Source organism: Macrobrachium rosenbergii, chromosome 20 (genome assembly GCF_040412425.1).
Source record: "Macrobrachium rosenbergii isolate ZJJX-2024 chromosome 20, ASM4041242v1, whole genome shotgun sequence".
In the NCBI taxonomy this organism is placed as follows: domain Eukaryota; kingdom Metazoa; phylum Arthropoda; class Malacostraca; order Decapoda; family Palaemonidae; genus Macrobrachium; species Macrobrachium rosenbergii.
In genome coordinates this window covers 35,760,001-35,783,494 of record NC_089760.1, presented here as the reverse complement: position 1 = coordinate 35,783,494, position 23,494 = coordinate 35,760,001, and the positions used below count along the sequence as shown (strand labels likewise).

At 35.8% G+C, this 23,494-nt stretch overlaps 1 protein-coding gene across 4 annotated transcripts in view; it reads left to right on the top strand.

Moving 5' to 3' along the window:
* The first annotated feature begins 10,433 nt into the window (after positions 1 to 10,433).
* LOC136849256 (uncharacterized) overlaps positions 10,434 to 23,494 on the top strand; it is a 32,444-nt gene continuing 19,383 nt past the window's right edge. The window contains exons 1-11 of one of the 4 annotated variants that reach the window (XM_067122533.1): positions 10,434 to 10,492; positions 12,086 to 12,335; positions 14,472 to 14,644; positions 14,885 to 15,045; positions 18,717 to 18,873; positions 19,377 to 19,523; positions 19,901 to 19,973; positions 20,252 to 20,475; positions 21,285 to 21,503; positions 22,301 to 22,444; positions 23,464 to 23,494. The exon at positions 23,464 to 23,494 is cut by the window's right edge and continues 137 nt beyond it. In XM_067122533.1, the coding sequence (XP_066978634.1) occupies positions 12,242 to 12,335; positions 14,472 to 14,644; positions 14,885 to 15,045; positions 18,717 to 18,873; positions 19,377 to 19,523; positions 19,901 to 19,973; positions 20,252 to 20,475; positions 21,285 to 21,503; positions 22,301 to 22,444; positions 23,464 to 23,494 (1,423 nt within the window). In that variant the 5' untranslated portion in view covers positions 10,434 to 10,492; positions 12,086 to 12,241. Of the gene's footprint in view, positions 10,556 to 12,085; positions 12,336 to 14,471; positions 14,645 to 14,884; positions 15,046 to 18,716; positions 18,874 to 19,376; positions 19,524 to 19,900; positions 19,974 to 20,251; positions 20,476 to 21,284; positions 21,504 to 22,300; positions 22,445 to 23,463 lie in introns of all 4 variants that reach the window. The other 3 variants (XM_067122530.1, XM_067122531.1, XM_067122532.1) reach the window with 3 other exon arrangements.

The window sequence follows — 23,494 nt, the reverse complement described above, 5'->3', positions numbered from 1 at the left end:
TCTAGAAACAGATTAATGACGAACAATTTCACAATTTCTGACAACACTGCTACGGCTCTAAAAGCATAATCCTAGATGTCAGAAGACTACTCAGTCATCACTACTCTATAAATATGTACTAAAAGTAAGGCTTTAATGTTATTTCCATGACCAAAGATCAGAGAGCAACATATAAGATCACATTACAGATCTTTGACTGTTCCTTTTGGTTAAAGGATAGAAGTCGTGTAATTATCTTCATAAATTGTAAATAAAAATGGGCGAATTCAAGACCCATAATAACCAAAACTGACGACAGAAGGATTTTTTCAGTCGACAAACAGCCAAATCTCTGAATACTTGGAAAGGATACCCCGTGCCAAGGATTACTGACCTAGATAAGGATAAGCAGAGAACTGGCCAAGTTCTCTGGCTAGTGGTGATCTTTAGAATGGGTCTCCAGTTGCAAAATCAAAGCAGTCACAATAAAAACAATGATAATTAGAAGAAAACATACTAAATATTTTCCTGACGAAAATACCCACTTCTAAAACTTCACAGGATGCCAAACAGACATCTGAATTCACCATTATAAATGATTTATAAGAACAAATTGCCAGGGTTCATGCAACCTCTCCAGAAGCTCTTCACAGAAAATCGTATTCGCTAAACCAATCTGCTTGTCATTGTCAGGGGAGATGTACTTCAATATATATATATTTTTTTTTCTCTTCAAAGTAAATTATTTCGTGGACAGAAGTTTGTCTGACAAATCACAGTAACCACAAGAAATGGAACAATGCATTTTAAGGTGGAATGTTACAGTAACAGTTGCTTTTCTTTGATATATTTAATTATTTAACTTAAAAAGCTGAATTTTGTAAAAATGAAGCGCACTTATCTCAAGAATGAACATTTTCTGGGATCTATTCAGTTCATAACTGATTTTGAAGAACACTGGGAAGGAAAAATAGGATATGCTTGTGGGTTAGCCGAGGTGCATGACAAGAGAACAGATAGCACAGGCTAAATCTTGACAGGCTGAGATTTAGAAACAAGAAAGCATTGTAGTGCTAGGTGACTTAAATGCAAGGGTGGTAGACAGAGTAAAGGATTGTGCAGCTGATATGCATGTATTGCGCTCCTAGAATGAATATTTGGAAAAGTGATCTTACAAGGGTTTAATTTTGGGAATATATCGTTTTCAAAGAAGACTACTTTTTTGTTAGACTATTTTAGTACAATAGATGGAAGAACAAGTTGTTGGATGTACTGGTGAAAAGACAAATGACTGGAAGTGTATCTTGATTTGTTATCTTCCTGAAATGAAATGAAGATGAAAGTAGAACGTTATTTTAGAAGGGGGGAAAAGTTTCAGCGTTCTTTTCAATGTAATTCAGACAAGGGAGTGAGAATGTCAAATGAAAATATGAATGAGAACGTGAATTAATGTTAAGGATGGGGTCACTGGAGTGAACCAGAAGTTTCACTTTCCTACCTTTCCACGGACCAAGAGTTGAAGAAAGAGTTGAAGAATATGTATATATATATATATATATATATATATATATATATATATATATATATATATATATATATATATATTATATATGTATATATATACATACATACATGCATGCATTCATACATACTTAGCCGTTTTGCCTAACAGGAGCAGCTTCTGTTAGGAAGTCTTCCTATACTTATGTAAGTATGAACTTAGGAAAAACTGCATTTACACACATATATGAGTATTAATCTACTTCCTAGTTTTATAAGAGAATATAACAATCGAGGCTGGAGTTGAGTATATTCCCTAATAAATAAATAATGTTCCTAAAGTATTCAGAGGTATTTCTAAAGCAAATAGCATTATGTAGCAGATACTACTTTCTGATGACTTTCCTACTGCATGTTTGGAGAAATAAAGTGTATAAAAGAACTGTAACTAATTCATTTTGTCCCTAAAAAAAACTTGTGTATAATTTATCATAACTCGAATTTACGGTAATATTATTTATTTTATGACCTCATTCGTATTTCCGCTAGGCCCAGAATGATTTTGAGCTCAGTATGTTCGATACGTGCAGTAATGAATATTTAGCGAATTATTACCTTAGTTTGTATGATTTATATTGCCATTCAAGTACGCTTGTGTTTATTTATGATTGGATCTATTTGTATTTATTTGTTATCCTCTGTTTTCTGTTTTCTCATTTTCACGTACATAGGTTCCATTTAGTGTAAGCTTGCTCTGTACGCTGAGATCCATTTATAGTGCCTTTTTATTAATAATAATAATAATAATAATAATAACAGTAGTAATGGTAATTCGTTGTGCAGTGTTGCCACACTCAGGGGTTCTTTTATGTAAATTGCTTTTATTTTATTTTTTTTTTTTGTAATATCCTTCTCCCATCAGGAAGCGGAAGCAGTGAACTTCCAGGGAGGCCATTAGTATTTATACGAATATACGCTCAATAAATACACAACTTTCTCAAACACATACCAGATATCTTAATTAATATTGCCCTTTTTATTTCGCTCTTTTTTTATAAACTATGTCTCCATCAACACTATTATTACTCTCTTGTTTGGCAGATATTCTCCTCATTGTTCGAGTAACTGTTTTATGGCAATCTCGTTCGTTTTACTTTGCTTCATCGAGTATCATTTTCGTCTTGTTTCCCAAAAGAAATATTTCCCCATCAGTAGTACAAAGTACAAACTCTCTTGCCTTTTGCATTGCCCAGTTTTACGGGATCCAGGTTTGTCTATCTTTGATTGACTAACTTGTCATTAGACAGGCTTACTAGTCATATACGGCTCTTTTTAGTCTAGCAAGTTCCAAAGTTGAGTGAAAACACCAAGCGCTTAGTCAGTAATCGTTTAGAACAAGAGAAAGGACAATATAGTCTCAACAGCTGAGAACAGTGAGCCATAGGAAAGAATGCCTATTCTGATAATTGCGAAAGTAACTCGATCAACAAGCAACCTTGGTTTGAAGAGGTTTAGTCTTATATGCAGCTGGTCACTCATTCAGCTCCTAAAATTAAACGGTCTGTTAAGCCAGTTAGCGAAGGGACATTCCACTGTCGTCTTTGGAACGTCAGTTTTTTAAAATTTCCTAATTCATTCAAGTTTCAGTGTTATGCATCGTCGTTTTTTTCTTTCCAGTCATACTTTACCTTGTACTGAAGGTTTTAACTTGTCATTTTTCCAACAAAGTTACAAATTCAATCGACAAGCAAAACCGAGGAGACGATGAGAGTAGTGATGGCCTTCAAAAATCTATTTCGCTTTAAATTTTTTAAAATACATTACTAATATCATTTTGTTAACCTTTTGAGGGCAACTAAACAACAGGCTTTTGAAGGCCACCACGCACAAAAATTAACATTTACCTTCCATTCATAAAAGAAGAATCACAACCTCTACATAGAATCCAACATCTACATAGAACCCTACGGTGTTGTTTGATATTCATTCTTCCAAATAATAATTTGAGTCGGTGAGTATTTCACTCTCTCTTGGTTAAGACAGACGAAACCTACGCCTGTTGTACCTGAGCTCCGTGTGAAAAATACGATTACAATTGTGACTTGGGTTGTTTGTAAGAGAAAGACAGTTTATGAGTTAACTGGCTTTGCCTCGGCAACTGAAATCACCTCTCCGAGATCCTCTTGTCTTAATCAGGGAAGGCTGTGCCTTGGGAACTGAGGATTGATAGCTCGCATGCTTTATTTCTAACCCCCTCTTTCACACCCTTGGCTGCAACCCATTATAGTCTGCAAAAGAAAAGATACATTATTTGTACGTAAATCAACACGACCATTAGGGAATTCCAGAAAACGGGCAGAAAATTGTCCCGCCACCGACGAGAGGGAGAGGGAGAGAGACTAGTACAGCAAAAGCTATCCAATAAATGTCACCTTGAAATTCCAAAGTACTGCAGTAAAGAAACACGTACTTTGGCGAAGCGAATACTGATGACTAAGGTCTTGATAGTATGTTCAGACACGTAAAATTTTTTAGAAGTATGCTAAATTGTATACCATTTGTTTGCTTTTAACTTTCTGAGATGATTCAAAACATGACTTCGAAACATGATTGCCTGTAATTCAAGACATTACCCTCAAGGCTAATGGTTGAACATGATTAGGTCTATGTAACATTATAATAACGATGAAAATGAGGTAAGGCTAATTGTAGGTTTTATATAAACGATTTTTTACAACCCCAAATATTCCTGACTCACCAGAAACAGTCCTAATATTCCGTTACGGCCAAGAGTCACTGTCACTTGCTCTGCCGTAGACTTCCCGCCAAAACATTTATCATTACGGCTCAGCATATATATATATATATATATATATATATATATATATATATATATATATATATATATATATATATATATATATATATATATATATATATATATATATAGCTTAATAATTTCAATTGAGATTTACTTGTTGCAGTACTTAGACTTTATTGCTTTATCGCTGGATGATAACAAGAGAGCAATCCTTAATCACGGGAAACACATTTATTATTACTTTCCTGCATCAAATACCGATAGATAGCCTAATGCATGTCACACACACTACATGCTAGCGAAAATGTTTTGGTGTGTTGTCTTGGTTAACTTAGACTTCCGACTGAATTACATTTATCCAGTGCTCTCAGCCTGTCTTATTTTCTCTCTGAAACCCGAAAACTTTCCTGAAGTACGAGGAAGACAAATTCATATGTTTCAACTACAATCAGAAAAGTAAGGCAAAATACGTTACTATATGTATGACTTTGCGTCCCCCCAAAACCTCAAACTGTGATTGGCTGCTGCCTTGTAAGGCGGAATGCCAACCAATAATAAAGCAGCATTTTACTAACGTCATCAGGCCACCAAGGTTTCTCAGATACATTCCAGGGTGGATATAAATAGTTGCCTTGATTTCCAGTTGAGCCTTTTTATTACAATTAAAAATCATTTGCTAATTCTTTGTAGGGAATCTTTCAAAGTAATTCAGTATATTTCACCTTACGTTGTGTAATTATACTTAATAAGTGCTGGAAATCTTGATTTCATGTAAATTGTTTCCAGTTGCAAAGCTTTGTCTAGACTCTAATGGATAGAGGTAGCATCCCAGTGCTTGCGCCAGTGTCATTGGCGCTGTCATTGTGTTTGACATGTATTAGCTATCTTAAAGCCGGCTTGCCTTCGTTAATGATGCACGGAGTGTCACAATAGGAGCATCACTTGTTTCTGCGCCTACACCAATATCATACTAAATCTTGAGTCACAACTTATGTAGTACGAAGCAGCACAGAAGGCTGAGAAAATGCGCAGTGTACAGTAAAAATAAAAAGTACACACAGATACATATATACTGTATACATATATATATATATATATATATATATATATATATATATATATATATATATATATATATATATATATATATATATATATATATTATATAATATATATATATGTGTGTGTGTGTGTGTGTGTGTGTACAGGTATATTGTATGTTACATGAAGATTTGCATAAATGTGAGAACGCCATATTGTGAAATAATACCCAACAAATTATTTGCCGGGAGACAAAAAACGTGCCTTCCTCAGTGGATTGCCAATAGCTAATCTTACCCTTCAGGGCAAGATATTATTCCTCGGTCTAGTTTCTGAAGGAGTCAACTTCTTTTCATATCCTTTTGAAAGCATCCCTCTCAAGGTCATGATGATTAAGTGAATCTTCAGGAGAATCATCTCCTTTGCAACCTTCCTTTTTTTGACGCCTGATCCTTCCGGGAAGTACACTATATGGTCTGCTGCTCTTCCCTCTGCAACTAATAACAGCACGAGTCGGAATGCAAGAAAGCAGTTCCAGTGAGGCATTGCAGAATGCACTGTACATGCAATGATACATAGTGATTTTATGATTTTATTACATGCAGTACAGTATGTTTATGGGGGCTGAAGATATTACTTAACTGTGTAAGGGGAACGAATATTGCCTTAAACAGAGACCAAATTTTATGCTTCTTATGCATTTGCAACGTGCAAGGAACCAGTTCCGAAAAAAATATGGTTTATATACGTGTGTATATAAATATATACATACCGTATATATATATATATATATATATATATATATATATATATATATATATATATATATATATATATATATTGTGACGAAGTGTCCAGTGTCTGTTCTTCAAATCAAACCTGATATCTACGTGCTTGTCCCGGAGTCTAGTGCACCATTTATATATGGTGACCCCGGAGTGTCCAGTGTCTGTTCTTTAAATCAAACCTGGTATCTAAGTGCTTGATATTTGATTACCAAACTTACCATTTATTCAACAATTATAGTTACCTCACAAAAGCCAGACACCTGAACCCTCATCACACATACAAGACGACTGATTTCTCTAAAGGCAACAGTGATCCCTTATAAAACTTATCAATCATGAAAGAAAGCAGATAAAGTTTGTTAAATGGGTGTGAGGTAAAATCTAAGGGCATCACTCCATTAACATTATAAAAGTTCAAATATTTCTCTTTATTTCATTTCCCTGGTTCGAGCTCACTTCAATTACTTGAAGGAAAACATCTCACTTACCACTCTATCTCTAATTCAAATCAAAATTACTGGTGGGTCAATGAATTAAACTCTGATATAATATTTTAAATACAAAAGTTTATTTCTAAATTCAAAGATTATACATGACATTAACAGTCTCAGGGAAATTTATTATTACTTGAAAAATTGGATTAAATCTGAATTAATCATCATTCAAAATTAAATCAGAAATTAATTTATTAATTAATCAAAAGGGTTATTCAAGAAGAATTTAAATTGTTGAGTAACAAAACTTCAATTCCCAAGTGTTAAACAAAATAAGGCAAATAAATCAATCATGTAAAAATGTGGATACAAAAGACACAGGAATATATACTCTGCAAAAAGATTAAATATCAAAAAATGTAAAGCAGAAATTAAGGCAATAGCAAATACATCACATATATGCATAAAAGAAAAATTCTTCAAAAGATAAAGCATAAAACATATAACACGAAAAAAATATTAAAAAAGTGAAAAGGTATCTTTACATATAACCACTGCAGATATTATTTTAGTGCACTAAAACCAGTAATTATGTTACCATACCTTGGTACCAAATTGCTTCGTGTTTTTAACCAGGCGCCGTTACACACACACTTAATAAAATACACTGTTCAGATAACTCAGATACATTTACTAAGGAATTAAACAGTTAAAGGATATGAGTGACCATCGTCTATCTAAATATCAATTACGTTAAAACAGGACATTCGTAAAAAGCAGGAGAGAGAGAGAGAGAGAGAGAGAGAGAGAGACGCGGAGCGAAAAAATGCAGCCCTTTGTATATATATATATATATATATATATATATATATATATATATATATATATATATATATATATATATATAGAATGTTATATGTGAAATAAACATTCATAGAACCCTTTTTCCAAACTTACCTAGCAAAAGTCGCTGAGGTTGGTAGCTGACCAAAGTGAACTAACTCTCTCTCTCTCTCTCTCTCTCTCTCTCTCTCTCTCTCTCTCTCTCTCTCTCTCTCTCTCTCTTAAATTCTGGTACAATTCTACATCAAAACGGGTATGTTTGAATCAAACCTGGGATACAAAAATAGACTTTATTTCGTACATCCAACATGAGATTGATTAAATAAAAAATGAGCAAATAGCAGGTTATTAAACTCCCACTTACAACGTCACTAAAACATGAGTGATAATAAAAGAGAAACCAAAATCCTTCCCCCACATTGATGCTAAGTGTCTCATACTAACACAAAAGTCCATTAGTCAGACACAATAAAGAATAAGGACAGATGTCTAAGACAGTCACCCCCGACCATTGTCCTTGCTATTTGCACACTTGTGCGTGGTTTATCCCAGTAACATCTGTCAATCAAAGAAACATTCTATATTATTTTGAATATGAGATAATGCGGGATATTTCCCATAATGTAATTAAAACCCAAATAAAGAAAATGCGCAAATAAGAAGAAAAACCCCAAGCCTTAAGAAATGATAAAATATACGGCAAGGCATTGAATGTTCACCCTTAAGCTTACCTTTCCAGCGGGTAACAGAGAGCTTACCTTTCCACCAGCTCCAACAATCACAATGCCCCATATTTCACAAAAGATCTCGCATTTGCCTTATCGGCCACACCCATTCGAACATACGAACATACGTCACCGAAGTGACACTCCCTTCAAGTCCGGATCTGTAACCGGATAAGGCTTCTGAATCCGAAAAACACCCAAGCATCCGCTTCTTGCCGTGTTTGACCTCTGCACAAGAGTGGCGTACGAATATTCAATAAAACATTATATATATACTGTATATGTATGTATTTATACGTATATATGCATGTGTCTGAATGGATTTCTATATATTTTTCATAAAATCTAGGTCTAATAACGGAAGTCATATATTAACACGGTGGCAAACTAGCCAGCAATGATAGCCTATATGACCGAAAAAAGATCACTTCCTGGAAGACAATACCCATTGGTGCACGAAAATTGACAATAGGTTCCATGGTCCTCATCCCATCGATTGCGTGCCGTGCTTGCTTGGTCAAACCCGTGTTGAATGGACCATAAAAACAGACATAGCTGTAGTATCACACCAAAACGTATTTGTCATGATCAGAATGACCCTATAATTCAGGTGGAAGGACCTTTAACTGGTGTTACGCCGAGGAAAAAAAAATTCTTTTTTATAGGTCTGTCTATCTACCGTCAGTTAAGGAATAATTGAGTCAGTGTCTCTCTCTCTCTCTCTCTCTCTCTCTCTCTCTCTCTCTCTCTCTCTCTCTCTCTCTGTGCGTGAGCTAATGCACTTTGTTACTCCACTACCGCAATTCCTCGTTGTTTTGTATGTTTATGTAAGTTTTTTACTTTGTTCTTTGCTTCTCGCAAAATCAGATTCTTAACAAGAGAGAGAAAGAGGGATAGAGAGAGAGAGAGAATTTCTTTGTCGAATAAATGACAAAGCTGATATGTTTTCAAAAGATTCGGAGTTATATAGCGCAGCACACTCAGTCCAGTCGAACCCAGCGCGTTTTATTTCCGCTAACTCATCTCCCAAGAGACCCAGAGGAGATGGGGTAGGTCTTCACCATGCCGTAAACACAAAGAGCCTTCACAATGAGTCGTTAACGTGGGCGAATGCGTGTAGTCATCATTACTTGCTTTATCTCTGTCAGGTGATAACGCATGCATAGAACATATACAGGCGCACACCCACACACAAACATGCACAATTATACACACGTGCAAGGGCTCATTCACACGCACAAGCACACGCGCGCGCACTTAAAGATGCACGTAACTAGAGTTTGCAGGCACAAAAACATGTACATAAACAAACACGCATCGTCATTCGACATTGAAATACATTTTTGAACATTCCATCCCTTAGATCTATTCGGGTATTATTATTTTAGGAGTGTGTTGAAGGTATCTTCATTATTTCATAATTCAAATATTTGTTGGTTTTGTTTATTCATTAACATTATCATTACTTACAATGATTTCACGTAATATATATATATATATATATATATATATATATATATATATATATATATATATATATATATATATATATATATATATATATATATATATATATATGTCTTGATACTCGCTTCACTAAGAAAGAGGACGTAATTCCCCAGGAGACGGGGAGATTCGGTTGTCAATGTAAACCTAAGCGGTGAATTAGTACATAGTAATTAGTCAGGATGGAGAAATGCAAGAGGGTTGTCAACCTCACCTATAAATATTGGCTAGAAGCACCTGCAAGAGCTACCTCCCTTAACAGGGAGGAGCCGTTTGGAGGGAAAAATGGTTGCCGTTTTTAAAGAAAACTTGCATACCCTTTCCATGTCTACGAAGGATGTTGGAACATTCACTTACGAGCAAACACGCTTGAGCGTTTGCGTATTTGCATGGATGCAACAGACGTGGACAAATTTACAGTGAGACCAGAACCAAGTTAAAATGTGGTTTTTATCGTCTATTTCAGTCGTTGAATTTCGATGCTTTGCATTAGGAAGCAGTTATGTTGCGTGACAGTCTGAGTAATAAGTAAACATGGAGAGAGAGAGAGAGAGAGAGAGAGGAGCTTCAGTGGTGCAAGGTTATCCCGGTGTGGTGAGTTGCCAGTTGTCTCCAACTATCGCTGCCTTGCAAAAAATAACTACATTGCTTTTTGAAAAATATATACATCTATAACTGTAGCTATCAGTGTTTACAGAGAATGACATTAATCTGTAATTGAAGCGTTATTTGCATAAATGCTTAGGCGCATAAAAAAAAACTGTCGGGTTACGTGGGGTTCCAGAAAACTGCCGTCAGGCTAGCGACCAGCTGCCGGGCCGGCATCCATTTAAAAACAGTTCTCTTTTGGTAGTTGTTAGTGTTACAGCTTTTCAGTGTCAGTGTTACACCTTTGCTGGGATTCCGTTAGCTTTTACAGTTTGTTGATGAGGAAAACCTGTATAGTTATTATAAAACTAAATACCACCATTCCATTCATCGTCTTTGATTTTTCTTCAGTCGACTTTTTTTTTAGGCAAACGTTTCTTAGAAGAAACTGGGATCAAATTTATTTATTGACGCGAACAATGTAGCTTGTTTTTATGTGCTACGCGATGAAGTTATCAAGGAAACTCATTTTATGGTCCCTCACTTACCGGACAATATATTTCTTTTTAGTGATATGAAGGGTTTTCCTTAGTTTGTGAGAATGGTGTTTTCTATCTCAATTTTTATGTACATTACTTACAATTACTTACACACACACACACACACACACACACACACACACACACACATATATATATATATATATATATATATATATATATATATATCTATGTATGTATGTAAGTGAAGGGTGTCATCTTGTACTTAAAATAGTTTATTGGCAGATGTTTTTAGTCCCTTTTATATATATATATATATATATATATATATATATAAATATAAAAAAATTATTAACATTTATATATATTTATATATATTTATCTTATATACATATATATATATATATTATATATATATTTATATATATATCACACACTCCAAAAATATTGTTAAAGGTCGTTGTTTCACACGCTGAAAGAAAAGTTGAATGATCCCCAACCCCCGAAAAATGGTTTAGGCTAAAGAAGACAGACCAAGCTCTTTTTCAGTTTTCACTTTTTTTTTATTTAGATTGAGCTTGCTGAAGCCAAATGGAAACTTTACCCCGTGGCGGGCCTTAAATAGGGCGTTGGAAAGATTAAGAAGCTTGGTTTTGGGCAGGCATCAGGGAGATCAGAAACTCTCGAGAGCGTGCTTAAAGTAATATCTACAGAGGTGAAGTGTATGGAAATGAGTTTAGTCCCTAAATAAAAAAAAATTATTAACACTTGCTATTAAGGTCTTCTGTATAAAGACGAGTAAATCACACATCTGAAATAACTGTTTCACAAAGAAGTAACCGCAGGTTTAAAGAGCAAACCCAGAGTTTATGGAATATGTCTAATAAGTCTAGATGAGTTCTCTCCAAGGAGTCTCGCTTGTAATGCAAAAGGCTGATATTTATACATGAAATATTGAATTTCCACATTCTCAACATTATTGGGAAGCCAGATAGTTACTGAATAGAACTGAGAAGGGTAGCTTATTTCGATATGATCCAGGGTTGATTTACGGTATCGTTTCAAGATGAAGGATACCTTGTGATGAGTGTGTTCATTAGCACAAGAATGGATGGGACTAGGGTGGATGTGCAGTAAAAGAGTAAAAAAGAAGAGAAGTAAAATTGTACAGAAAAAAACTAAATTCACAATGGAAACAACCTGAGATAAGCAAAGGGTCAGGTATAGCGTGAACAACCACTACAGAAATATTGACGTCACGAAATAACTTGGACTAAAAGGTCTTGATCCTTTATGTGTACATTTAACTCATCAATTGAGTTACTTTTCTATATTAACACCATATAAATCATTCTCAAAGCACAGGTCGTAACTTAAGAAGTGACCAGTATAAGGAGAACGAAAACAAAAACAGGTATTCCAAGAATAAACTGAGGAAAAAGCAATTTTTCCCGTGTATTTACAAGAACAACATCCCCTCAAGGTCTGTCTCGGGGCCTTGGAACTCAGTCCAAACATGGCACCTCAATCAGGGCCGGATGACATTAAAAAGAATGGAGATTCGATATCAACGGGAGTATCGTTCACGATCAATGGGAAGGTATACGAAGGTGAGTCTAGATGTTTAGAATTCACGTTATCATCGTTTTCTTTGAATGTTATGCATCAGTATCGCTAATCTAAAAGCTCAAGGTCTAACAAATACTAAAAATTCTCTCTCTCTCTCTCTCTCTCTCTCTCTCTCTCTCTCTCTCTCTCTCTCTCTCTCTCTCTCTCTGGGTCTAAGGTTGTTTGGGTTAACAAATTAATGTTGGAGTTGGCAGTTAAAACTGTTACAGTCATCGTGCCATTGGAGGAAAAATTAGCGTAAACTGTGAAGCAAGGACGTATTGCTTACACAAATTTTGATTAAATATTCAGTGAAAATATCCCAGTCTTATCCACTGGCTGATTGCAACGACTATAAAATCAGTCACATGTGAGAAGTGGGTAATAAGACCACGGCTAACTGGTGATAAGGATTGATAAGACTAGACCCTTAACTGATATTACATCAGATTTTCCAGGTTGTTTGTTTACGTTGAAAAGACCGGGACAAAAAGGATGCCCAGATAAGGGTATTGTAAACACTTAGGAAATAAGAGGATGGTTCAGAATGTCATATTGATAGTGAATGTAATGCTTAATCATTCTCAGATTAAATAAACGGTGTGTAGGCCTCAGTGCATGAAAAAAGTTGAAGGGCTGTCTTCCCGTTTTACAGTTTGTAAGAGAAACGATAAAAGTAAGTTACTGTTTAGCTTAGCTCAGCTGGCGTAGTAGAGAGAAGATGCATTCCCAGTATTATGAAAAGGAAAGGGAGGATCACTCACTTTAAATCTGTTCCCAACAAACTGTTTAATGTATTTTTAACCTCTCTTCCTTCAGTGTTCATTTCGTCCTTGAGAACAAATCCTGAGGGCGAGATTCCCCATAGTAAAAACTGAATTCAAGGATCTTGTTGAACTCTGTCAGGAAAATAATAACTATTAAGTTTCCTTAAAAAAAAAAAAAAAAAACTTTTCCCATTATGTTAAGAGACTATAATACATAGACGCAGTGCCGGGCAGCATTTTCCCCGAGATGTAACCGGATACCGAGACCTTTCCCTGGAAAAAGCGGGACGCCATTTCTTAAAAACTAACCATAGAATTTTCTTGAAAATAATCACATTGTTTCCCACACCCAAAGTATTACTATTGCTGGTCATATGACCTAGTCTAAAAAAAAAAAACCGGGCTGGTGTAATACTAGTATACATCTCAGGAATTTGCTGCCGGGCAGTAGGTGTGTATACAAATTTAAAAAAAACGGGAGGGGGCTATTTTGTGCTTTTTTGTGTGCGTTCCCGGGCAAGATTGCGCATGCAATTTATGACTGGACATGCTCGCCTGAAGGAAGATGACTATAATTACTGGAAAGACCTTCTTGGGCTATAGAAGTAATATAGACGTATACTGCAGAGGTTTATGGTGTCCCACGGTAGGTGACTTAGCAGGGATCGGAGGATTGGAGGGGTAAAGGATGTTTACCCGACTGTCCTTGAAATGCTCTTGAAGGCGTTACTGGTTGTCGTTATTCAGTTCTGTTATTTTTAGACATTATATACCCATGGTTGTGACGTGGTTTTTATATATGGTTACTGGTTTGTATGACGTTCATTTCATCTGTTTATTTCCATCAGTCTCAAATTTTAGTCGAAATTGTATTGATCCGATTCACTGTGATAAAGAAGAAAGAAAGAATACGTTCCTCCAGGTTATTATTATAATAAGTAATGATTCGTACCAACCACAAACATTATATAGATTTTTTTTTTACAAAGCCTCTTTATATTCAGTGCTACATTATTTTCATACGGTCAGGCATACTGCAGTCCTTCGTGAGTAGTCTGAGAACAAAATCCAGCAGGTTATAAATAATATGCTTGCTTAGTTACTTAGGCGCATACCCGGCTCTTGTCAGCGTGATATCACGCCTAATAAGAATCGTTTTAAATTCCCTGCGAAATTGACAGTATCCTGTTTGCCACGACTCTTGTTCTGCTTGCCGAACGAAGTAGAGTTATCCTTTTTATCCTTTTTTGTTCCCAAAATTTAATTAATGGCCTCCTGCGTCCGTTGCCGTCGTGCATTTAAGGCCGAGTTCAGTAAACATAGACCACAAATCGAGGTGCATCTCTTAACCTCCGCATTTCTTCCAAACAGTTGGCTCTGACGTGGCTCCGTGGACGCGCCTCGTCGATTTCCTGAGGGAGAAAGCTCAGCTCCCCGGCACCAAGGTCCTGTGCAGGGAGGCAGGCTGCGGTCTCTGTAATGTGGTCGTTACAGTTCCAGATCAGGAGAAGCCGAGGGCTACCAAGACTTACAGTGTCCAGAGTGTAAGATTTTCGTTACAGTTACAGTTCTTCTCAGCAGAGCTGAAGCTCTTAGAAACTGAATTGAATTGCCAAGCTTTTTAGACCTATTTATCAGTATGTTTATTAATAGAATTGTCTTTCAACTTATGAGTACTCTAATGGATTGAAATGCCATCTACCTCCCAAATACAGTAAAATCCCAGACGTCCCGACAGTTATGCTTAATTACCCATATTCATTTCTTTTTATTTATTGCCACAGTGCCAGGCCCTTGTATACGCCTGCGACGGCTGGGACATTGAGACGGTGGAGAACTTGGGAGACAGATTCGACGGTTACCACCCTCTTCAGACGGCTCTCCATGGCTTCGCTGGAACGCAGTGCGGCTACTGTTCCCCTGGGATAATCATGACGATGTATGGGTAAGGGATTCCAGATAGTAACAGGTTCCATATAATAGATGTCACGTAAGGGTGATAAGATACAGGGCCTTCAGAGACTGCAGAAAACTGAAAAAGTTTCTCTTTTGATTCCATATAATTATTGTCCAGTGAGCTTGACAAGAAGAAACGCCTTCAGTGACTGCAGAAAACTGAAAATATTTCTCATTAGGTTCCACATAATTATTGTCCAGTGAGAATGACAAGAAGAAACGCCTCCAGTGACTGCAGAAAACCGGAAATGGTTCTATTTAGGTTCAATAAAATTATTGTCCAGTGAGCACGACAAGAGAAAGGCCCTCAGTGACTGCAGAAAACTGAAAATGTTTCTCACTTACATTTCTCTTCTGATGTCCGTCAGTTGCTGCATTTCTCCCCTGCATTCGGCTGTTTAATTGTTTTTATTTTCATTCTAGCAGGTTATGCGTATTTTTAAAAAGTTATTTAGTGTATTAACATACGTGGTTTACGATTTATTACTTGCACGTTTATTTGGAGCTTCATGAACTATGGCTAAACCTTAATTCCTACTTTTTTGTCGGGAGTAAGATCTATTGCTTGCTCACCCTCTGAGAACGAAGCGTGTCATGTAGATTAATATAATTGCACCTTATCAATAATGCACAAAAGTCGTTTATGTCAGCTTTACTGTTTCGTTCCCTGTTAATTGCCAACATATAATTGGGATCACGCGTGTTTAATGCACATCACTGTAGTCCTGAGTTCTTCTCTTCCGTATTTCGAGCCCACGAGACGACGAACCTATTATCAACTAGAAAATTCCCCTTCAGATAGCATATATGAAAATATATTATTTCCATGGTAGAGCGAATTAGACATTAAAGGACATTTGTAACTAATGTTTATATATGAATCACGGTGATGTGATAAATTTCACTATATATATATATATATATATATATATATATATATATATATATATAAATATATATATATATATATATATATATATATATATATATATATATATATATATATATATATATATATATATATATATATATATATATATATATTATTGCGTTTTGGTATTACAGCTCATTTCTTAGTTCAGTCATTCATGAATTATTTTTAGAGATTAGAGTCTGTAAGTGATAGTTTTCTTGTCCTAATCATGAGTGGTTGTTTTCTCAAGATCTTAAGTATTTCTTTTAATGTTTGTTTCTTAAACGAATCCCGTAAACGTATACAGATAACATTCACTTTCTGTTAATTATGATATAATATCTACATTAGATAGATATGAATTCAGGCAGTTAATGATGACTCTTATTTATCAACATCTTAACTTACATGATGGAAGTTAACAGTTGCAAGTGTAGTTTCAGTATCTGGTAGAATTGTTTTGGGTTAACTTAGATTTATCATGTCCGTTGCTTAAAGTTTACGTTTATGGAACTTTGCTGTTTTTCTTTTTTTATAGCCTTTGGTGCAAACCCTTCCTCAACTGGAAATTCATCAGTGACAATATATATATATATATAATATATATATATATATATATATATATATATATATATATATATATATATATATATATATATATATATATATATATTTGCCTATATTATTTTGTATCATGTTGCTTTAGAAACCTCCAAATCGGGACATGACGTTGATATAAGCTGCAGTTTACTCGAACTTCTTGCCCCACAAGACAAGTCGATTAGTGCCCAAGTCACCGTGACGGGCAAAAACTAACAATAAACAATCATCACTTGCTAACCTTAGTGCTGTGCTACAAGCAGTGATTTCGAGAGTTTTATCTTTTATTAAGATTGAACAATGGATGCTTCTCTTTCTACCGTGAATAATTTTATGATATTGAACTGCTTGTGGAAGACGATGGTACAGAATAATAAACATGTTAGATTATATATATATATATATATATATATATATATATATATATATATATATGTATATATATATATATATTTACTGTATATGTACAGTATATATATATATACACATAAATTTAAATATATACATATACATATACATATATATGTGTATATGTATATATGTATATATTGTAATATTTGAATGCAAATTATTTGTAATTTGAATTTATTCGTCACTGTAACGTTAGCTTGTGTTTTTTTTTCTTTTATTGCTCAGTCACGAGAAGCTGAATTAGGGTCTTTTTTCCCCCACCACGGGTTTTTCTGCGTTTAAGTGGTACCTCGCCCATGAGTGTGTGTGTGTGTGTGTGTGTTTTTTTTTTTTTTTTTTTTTTTTTGGTCGTTAGACGGCATGCTTTATATCCCCTCCTCCCATGCATTGTGGGATCCTTTTGGGCAAGTATGCGAGAGTGTGCTCGGCTGTTTCATGCTGGAATAGTAATACTTTTACCTAAGGCTTTACGTTGGTAGTATCTTTGGGAGAGTTAGATCACGGCCTTGGAGGATTGTTTATAGGACACCTGGGTGCTTTGCCTTAATCCTTCACCTGCAGACGATTACCTCTTCTTGGTCCTGTGCGTTGACTATGCTCGTGTGCCTCCCAGAGTTCTCCACTGCTTTTCCTGCCTTACCTGCGGGTGTGATATTGGGGCTCCGCTCTCGCCACTGCTGCCGCGCTTGTCCTTCAGAGTTGTGACAAGGCTTACTCTGTATGATGCACTTGGGAAGGGCATAAGAATTATTCATTTCCTCTTTGGGACGCTACTGATGCGTGTCAGTTGTCACCCTGCCAATGTGTAATGTTTCTTCATGCCTTTTGGACAGCTTTATTGCTGCGTTACTTTGCTGTGTTACTTCAGCAGTCCTTGTCAGCATCAATTTATATATTATATTCCTTATAGCATCATCGATTATCAGTGTAAATATTAGTTTTTTCCTGGATATTGTATAAACTGCAGGAATAGGATTAAGGCTTCTCTTCTGTTTTTTTTTTTTCTCTCTCTCACTGTTGTGTGCTAGAGTTAATTACGTACTGGTGTGTAAGGTAAATTCCTACTTCTCCCTAATTTCTTTCCCTTCGACTTCATGAGCGGAAGTTAGCTAGGCGACTGATGGTAGTATCTGTGTTTTGTTGTTGAATGTGTTTCTAACACACACCCACACCCTTAAATATTCAGCTTTTCAGGAACTGTCTAAATTTATCAAGATATCGTTTGTGATAAATTTGTTTGCTTATTTTCTAGTATTTTTATCCATGTGGCCCTCATCATTAAGATGTAAAAGAACCTGATTTAGGTAATATCTATATAAAATATTTTGATGGTCGAAAGTGGTTGTTACAATATATATATATATATATATATATATATATATATATATATATATATATATATATATATATATATATATATATATATATATATATATATATATATATATATATATATATATATATATATATATATATATTATATATGTGTGTGTGTGTGTGTGTGTGTGCAGGCATGTTTTTGTCTATGTGAATAGCAGTTAAATCCCATAAAGGAAGCTATAGAATCTATAGGATTTCAAGTCTCAGTTTTAAATCTAAGGTAATACACACAAGAGTTACCGAAAACCCAATTGCAGAATGCAGGTGAAAAATACTAGCTTGTAAAAACGGCTCTTATTCTATTTTCATGACTTTGTACTTATGTTTTAACCCAAAATTCCCTTCTCACACCCCAGGCAGATGAAGAACGGGCCACTGACGGTTTCGCAGGTGGAAAAATCCCTGGATGGCAACCTTTGTCGCTGTACGGGATATCGTCCGATACTGGACGCGTTCAAGTCCCTGGCTGTGGACGCTGGGGAGGGTCTCAAGGCGAAATTGGTTGATATAGAGGTAATGTAAATCTACGCCATAAGAAATAGAAACTAAAGAAGTCCATCGTAGCGTAGATACAGCGCTTTTATTTTAATAAGTAAGAAACAAACGAACAATTGAGAACTAATAACTTTTTTTTGTCTAACTTGTGTGTATGATTGATCAGGTATCAAAATTCTGGTACACCACACGCACTTCCCCGTAGGGGGGTTAGTGCCGTCAGTGCACCTCACTTGGTGCATTGTAGGCATTACATGAGGTTCTTTGCAGCATCCCCTCGACCCCTGGCTGCAACCCCTTTCATTCCTTTTGACTGAATCTCCTTTCGTATTTTCCTTCTTCCATCTAACATTCCATCCTCCCCTAACAAATGTTTCATAGCGCAATTGCGAGGTTTTCCTCCTGTTACACCTTTCAGACCCCTTTCAGCGCTGAATAAGCCTAAAGGTCCCAGCTCTTGGCCCTTGGCGTAAGTTTCCTATTCCATTCCAGTCAACTACACGTACTTTTTATCTTTCCAGGAGGCCTACAAGGGCAGTTGCAAGAATGCGTGTGCAAACTGTGACAAGAGTGGCAAATGCAAGACTCGAGTCGGGAATCAGAGTGTTGAAACATCCTTCAAGATGACTGCCTCTGGTGTGCATTGGTATAATCCTAAAACCATTGAGGTATTTCGGTGTTAATTCTGCTTGTTTAAGGCCTCACAGTAACCCATTACCGCCGCCACGAAACCGCAAATATCTGCTGAAGGTTTTAGTGGTAAAATAAATGGGTTATGAGGAAGAGGCTTTAACCCCTTTGAAGTAATTGATTTGGCCTAAATTGTATATTCAGTTCAAAAGCATTATTGTTCATAAAGGGGTGGAGATTCTATTCGTATTTTATTCTTTCGTTCTCTTTACTTCATTTATGATGTATAATCGAATGTGCGGAATTCAAATTCGTAATTTTTGTTTGTAGTGCGATCTTATTATTGATTAAATTGAAACTCCTCTGAAAAATAATAGTCTCATGAAGGTTGACTGATGGCTTCCCTTCATTCCAGGACGTCTATTCTGCCATTAAGGAACTAAACCAGTACGATAAGTTCAGGATAGTCGTTGGCAACACAGGAGCAGGTATTAAAAATGGTTTTCTCTCTCTCTCTCTCTCTCTCTCTCTCTCTCTCTCTCTCTCTCTCTCTCTCTCTCTCTCTCTCTCAGATGTGCACAGTGAAACATTACAAAACTGCGAGGTTTTCCTCCTGTAACACCTTTAAAACTTTTCTACTTTCAATTTTCTTTTCAGCGCAGAATGACCTAATTGGTCCCAGCGCTAGGATCTTGGCCTAAATTTCTTATTCCATTCCATTCCAAAACAGTTCATAGAATTCTTCTACTGTCCTTTCGACTGACAGGTGTGTTCAAGAACGATGGTCCCTACCAGGCCTACATCAGCACCCATGGAATTCCAGAGTTATATGAGGTGTCCTTTGGCGAGCCCCTCTCATTAGGAGCCAATGTCAGCTTGACCCGTTGCATGGAAGCCTTCAAAGACATGGCCTCGACTGACCCAGGTTATGCCCACCTTGGAGAGGTCGCTAAACACTGGCAGTACGTCGCAAATGTCTCTGTTAGGAATGTGAGTATCTTTTCCTCTTTTGTTGTTAGGTATGTACCTCTGGTTGTAATATATTCTTACAGAAAAATTGGTATCAGTTATCTTGATAACTCTTCATTACTATTTAATTCTGTTTTCAATGATAAGCGTGACTTTCATTAATACTGTTTGTTTTATCATACTTCATTAATCGTGTCTTACATATTTTCAATACTTGTACTTTTTTATTGTCTTTAAATGCTCAGGTGTATTTATACATATACAGTACATGCAGTCACCATTTGCATGTTAATAATAATAATAATAATAATAATAATAATAATAATAATAATAATAATAATAATAATAAAAACCTCATTGGTAGCAGGGTTTTACAAAAGTTGCATATGAATTTTTACAAACATTTATCAAAAGGTGAGCCAGCCTGTCTCATTCGAACTCTGGCCCAAAACTACACGGGGTATAAAAAATTTCTTAGGCAAACAACGAAACTGAATATGCTCCAGGTAGCTGGTCGCCATTGTGAAGGTTTGTTGTCTTTGAAAGCCTCATTAATAATAAGGAAGGCTATAGTATTAATTGAACTAATATGTTTCTAGAGACTGGTAAATCTCTGGCAAAATAGGCCTAGGGTGCTCTCAACATGACTGGCGCTCGGAGAAAGCGTACCCCAAAAGGTCCCCTCTCCTCTTGTTTCCAGGCACGGGCATCCCCCCCCCCGCCTTAAAAAACTTGACAGATGTAATAGTAGTAATAAAAAACAGTAAGAGCAGGAGAAGAATAAATAAAATAATACCTATAGAAATTTCTTGTTCTATCTTAACTTCCAGGCAGGCTCATGGGCAGGAAACCTGATGATGAAGCACCTTCACCAAGGCTTCCAGTCTGACATATTCCTGACCCTCCTGGCTGCTGATGCCGAGCTGACGTTGGGTAGTGCTGACAATGGCGAGGAAACGTTCGTCAGCCTCGAGCAGTTCCTGGAGACTGACATGTCCAGGAAGGTGATCCTGAAAGTGACTCTCCCGCCGTTGCCTCCAGATACGAAAGTAAGGAATTGATGAGCCATTTCAGTTAATATGGCCGCTCATAGAAAGAATTATTCTTTAATTAGGTCTTGTAGAGAGTTTTCTTTTTTTCCAGCAGAAAAATCCAAAAGCGTAAAATAACCCCTGTATGAAGTGCATGGCTTTACATTAGAAAAACAATTTTTTCACTGTGGCTGTATATCAGGACAATTTTCTTCTCTTGAAAATTACAGCAAACTTGAAATGGCCCCCGTGTTAGATTCATTTTACCTGATCAGAATAACAGAAATCAACATTTCTTTTATCATTTATGTTTATTGCAACAATTCTTTTCTACTGATAAATACTGTAAGCACGAAATCTACTGCTTTAGGTTTGTTTCACTTGAGAGTAGCATAATTCTCCATTTATTTGTGACTGTTATAGGAACATTTTTTTCACTGAAGTCAGAATAGGCTTTATACCACCACTACATTAGCATCATAACTGCTTGAAAACGAGAAATTCGTCTATTACCTGTTTGTGCTGAAATGTTTTGGTCATTGGAAATATACAAGAACTAAATTGCCATCCATTACCAATATGAAATATTTCAATTAATACATACAGCAGTTAAGACGAAAATTTAGCTGACATTATTATAGACATATTCCGCATCATGAAAATTATAAATATATCTGAAGGTATTTGAAATGCCATAGTTATTATATGACGTGGAACTGAATGAATTTCCCAGATACATGTATCTCGTCTCTTCAAGACAAAAGAATTAGAATAAATGATACTTTGCCTGAGGCCTTCAATCTTGTCTCCTCAAGCTACGGACATTCAAGATCACGCCTCGAGCAGTCAACGCCCACGCCTACGTCAACGCCTGCTTCAGGATGCGGTTAAATCCGGATGACGGCTTCCGAGTTACCGAGAAGCCGGTCATTGTCTTAGGGGGCATCAATTCCGAATTTGTAAGTTACTATTATTGTTATGGTTTAAAATGTCCTAATAATCAAAACAAAATAAAAGTGAAAAACATTACAAGAAATATATAAATAAAATACTAATCAGTTAACAGATACATTGACAAAACAATTATTACAAGAATATAATAAATAAAAAACTTAATTAGTTAACAGATGCATTGATAAACATAAATATTGCAAGAATATAATAAATAAAAAACTAATCACCTAACAGATAAATTGATAAAAACATCACAAGAATGTAATAAATAAAAAAATAAATCAGTTAGTAGGCGAATTGATATAAAAAAAACATTACAAGAATTTGATAAATAAAAACTAATCAGTTAAAAGATAAATAAATACATTTATGTAAATATAAGTGAGATAAAGATTACGACAATGATGCATGGAACTACAAAGTAATATATAGTTTCTTTTAAAACCAACATTACCTTTTCAGAGTTTATAAACAGTCTTTTATTTATAAAACAAAGTATGACAAACTAATAATTAAAAAGACACTCGCTGGACAAGCTTCTATTTCACAAGCAAGGAAATAATTCAAGGTTATAATTCCCTGTAGGGGGGGTAGTGGTGTCAGTGCACCTCATTCCTTGGACTGTAGGCATTACTTCAAGGTTCATTGCAGCGGTCCTTCGGTCTCTAGCTGCAACCCCTTTCATTCCTTTTACACTACCTCCATTCGTATTCTCTTTCTTCCATCTTGCTCTCCAACCTCTCTTAAAATTTGTTTCATAGTGCAACTGCGAGGTTTTCCTCCTGTTAATCTTTCAGACCTTTCTACGCCCAGTATCCGTCTCAGCGCTGAATGACCTCATAGGTCCCAGCGCTTGGGCTTTGGCCTAAATTCTATATCCCATTCCATTCCATTCTAAGGTTATCATTTGACCACCACATTAACATTACTCACTATTAATTTCCAGTTATTCTTCTAACTTTCTGCATCTGAATGCCAAAGTTATTTTATTAACTCATAAAACAAAAAAATTCCTTTTTCTCAGATCCACGCATCTCAGACTGAGAGTTACCTCG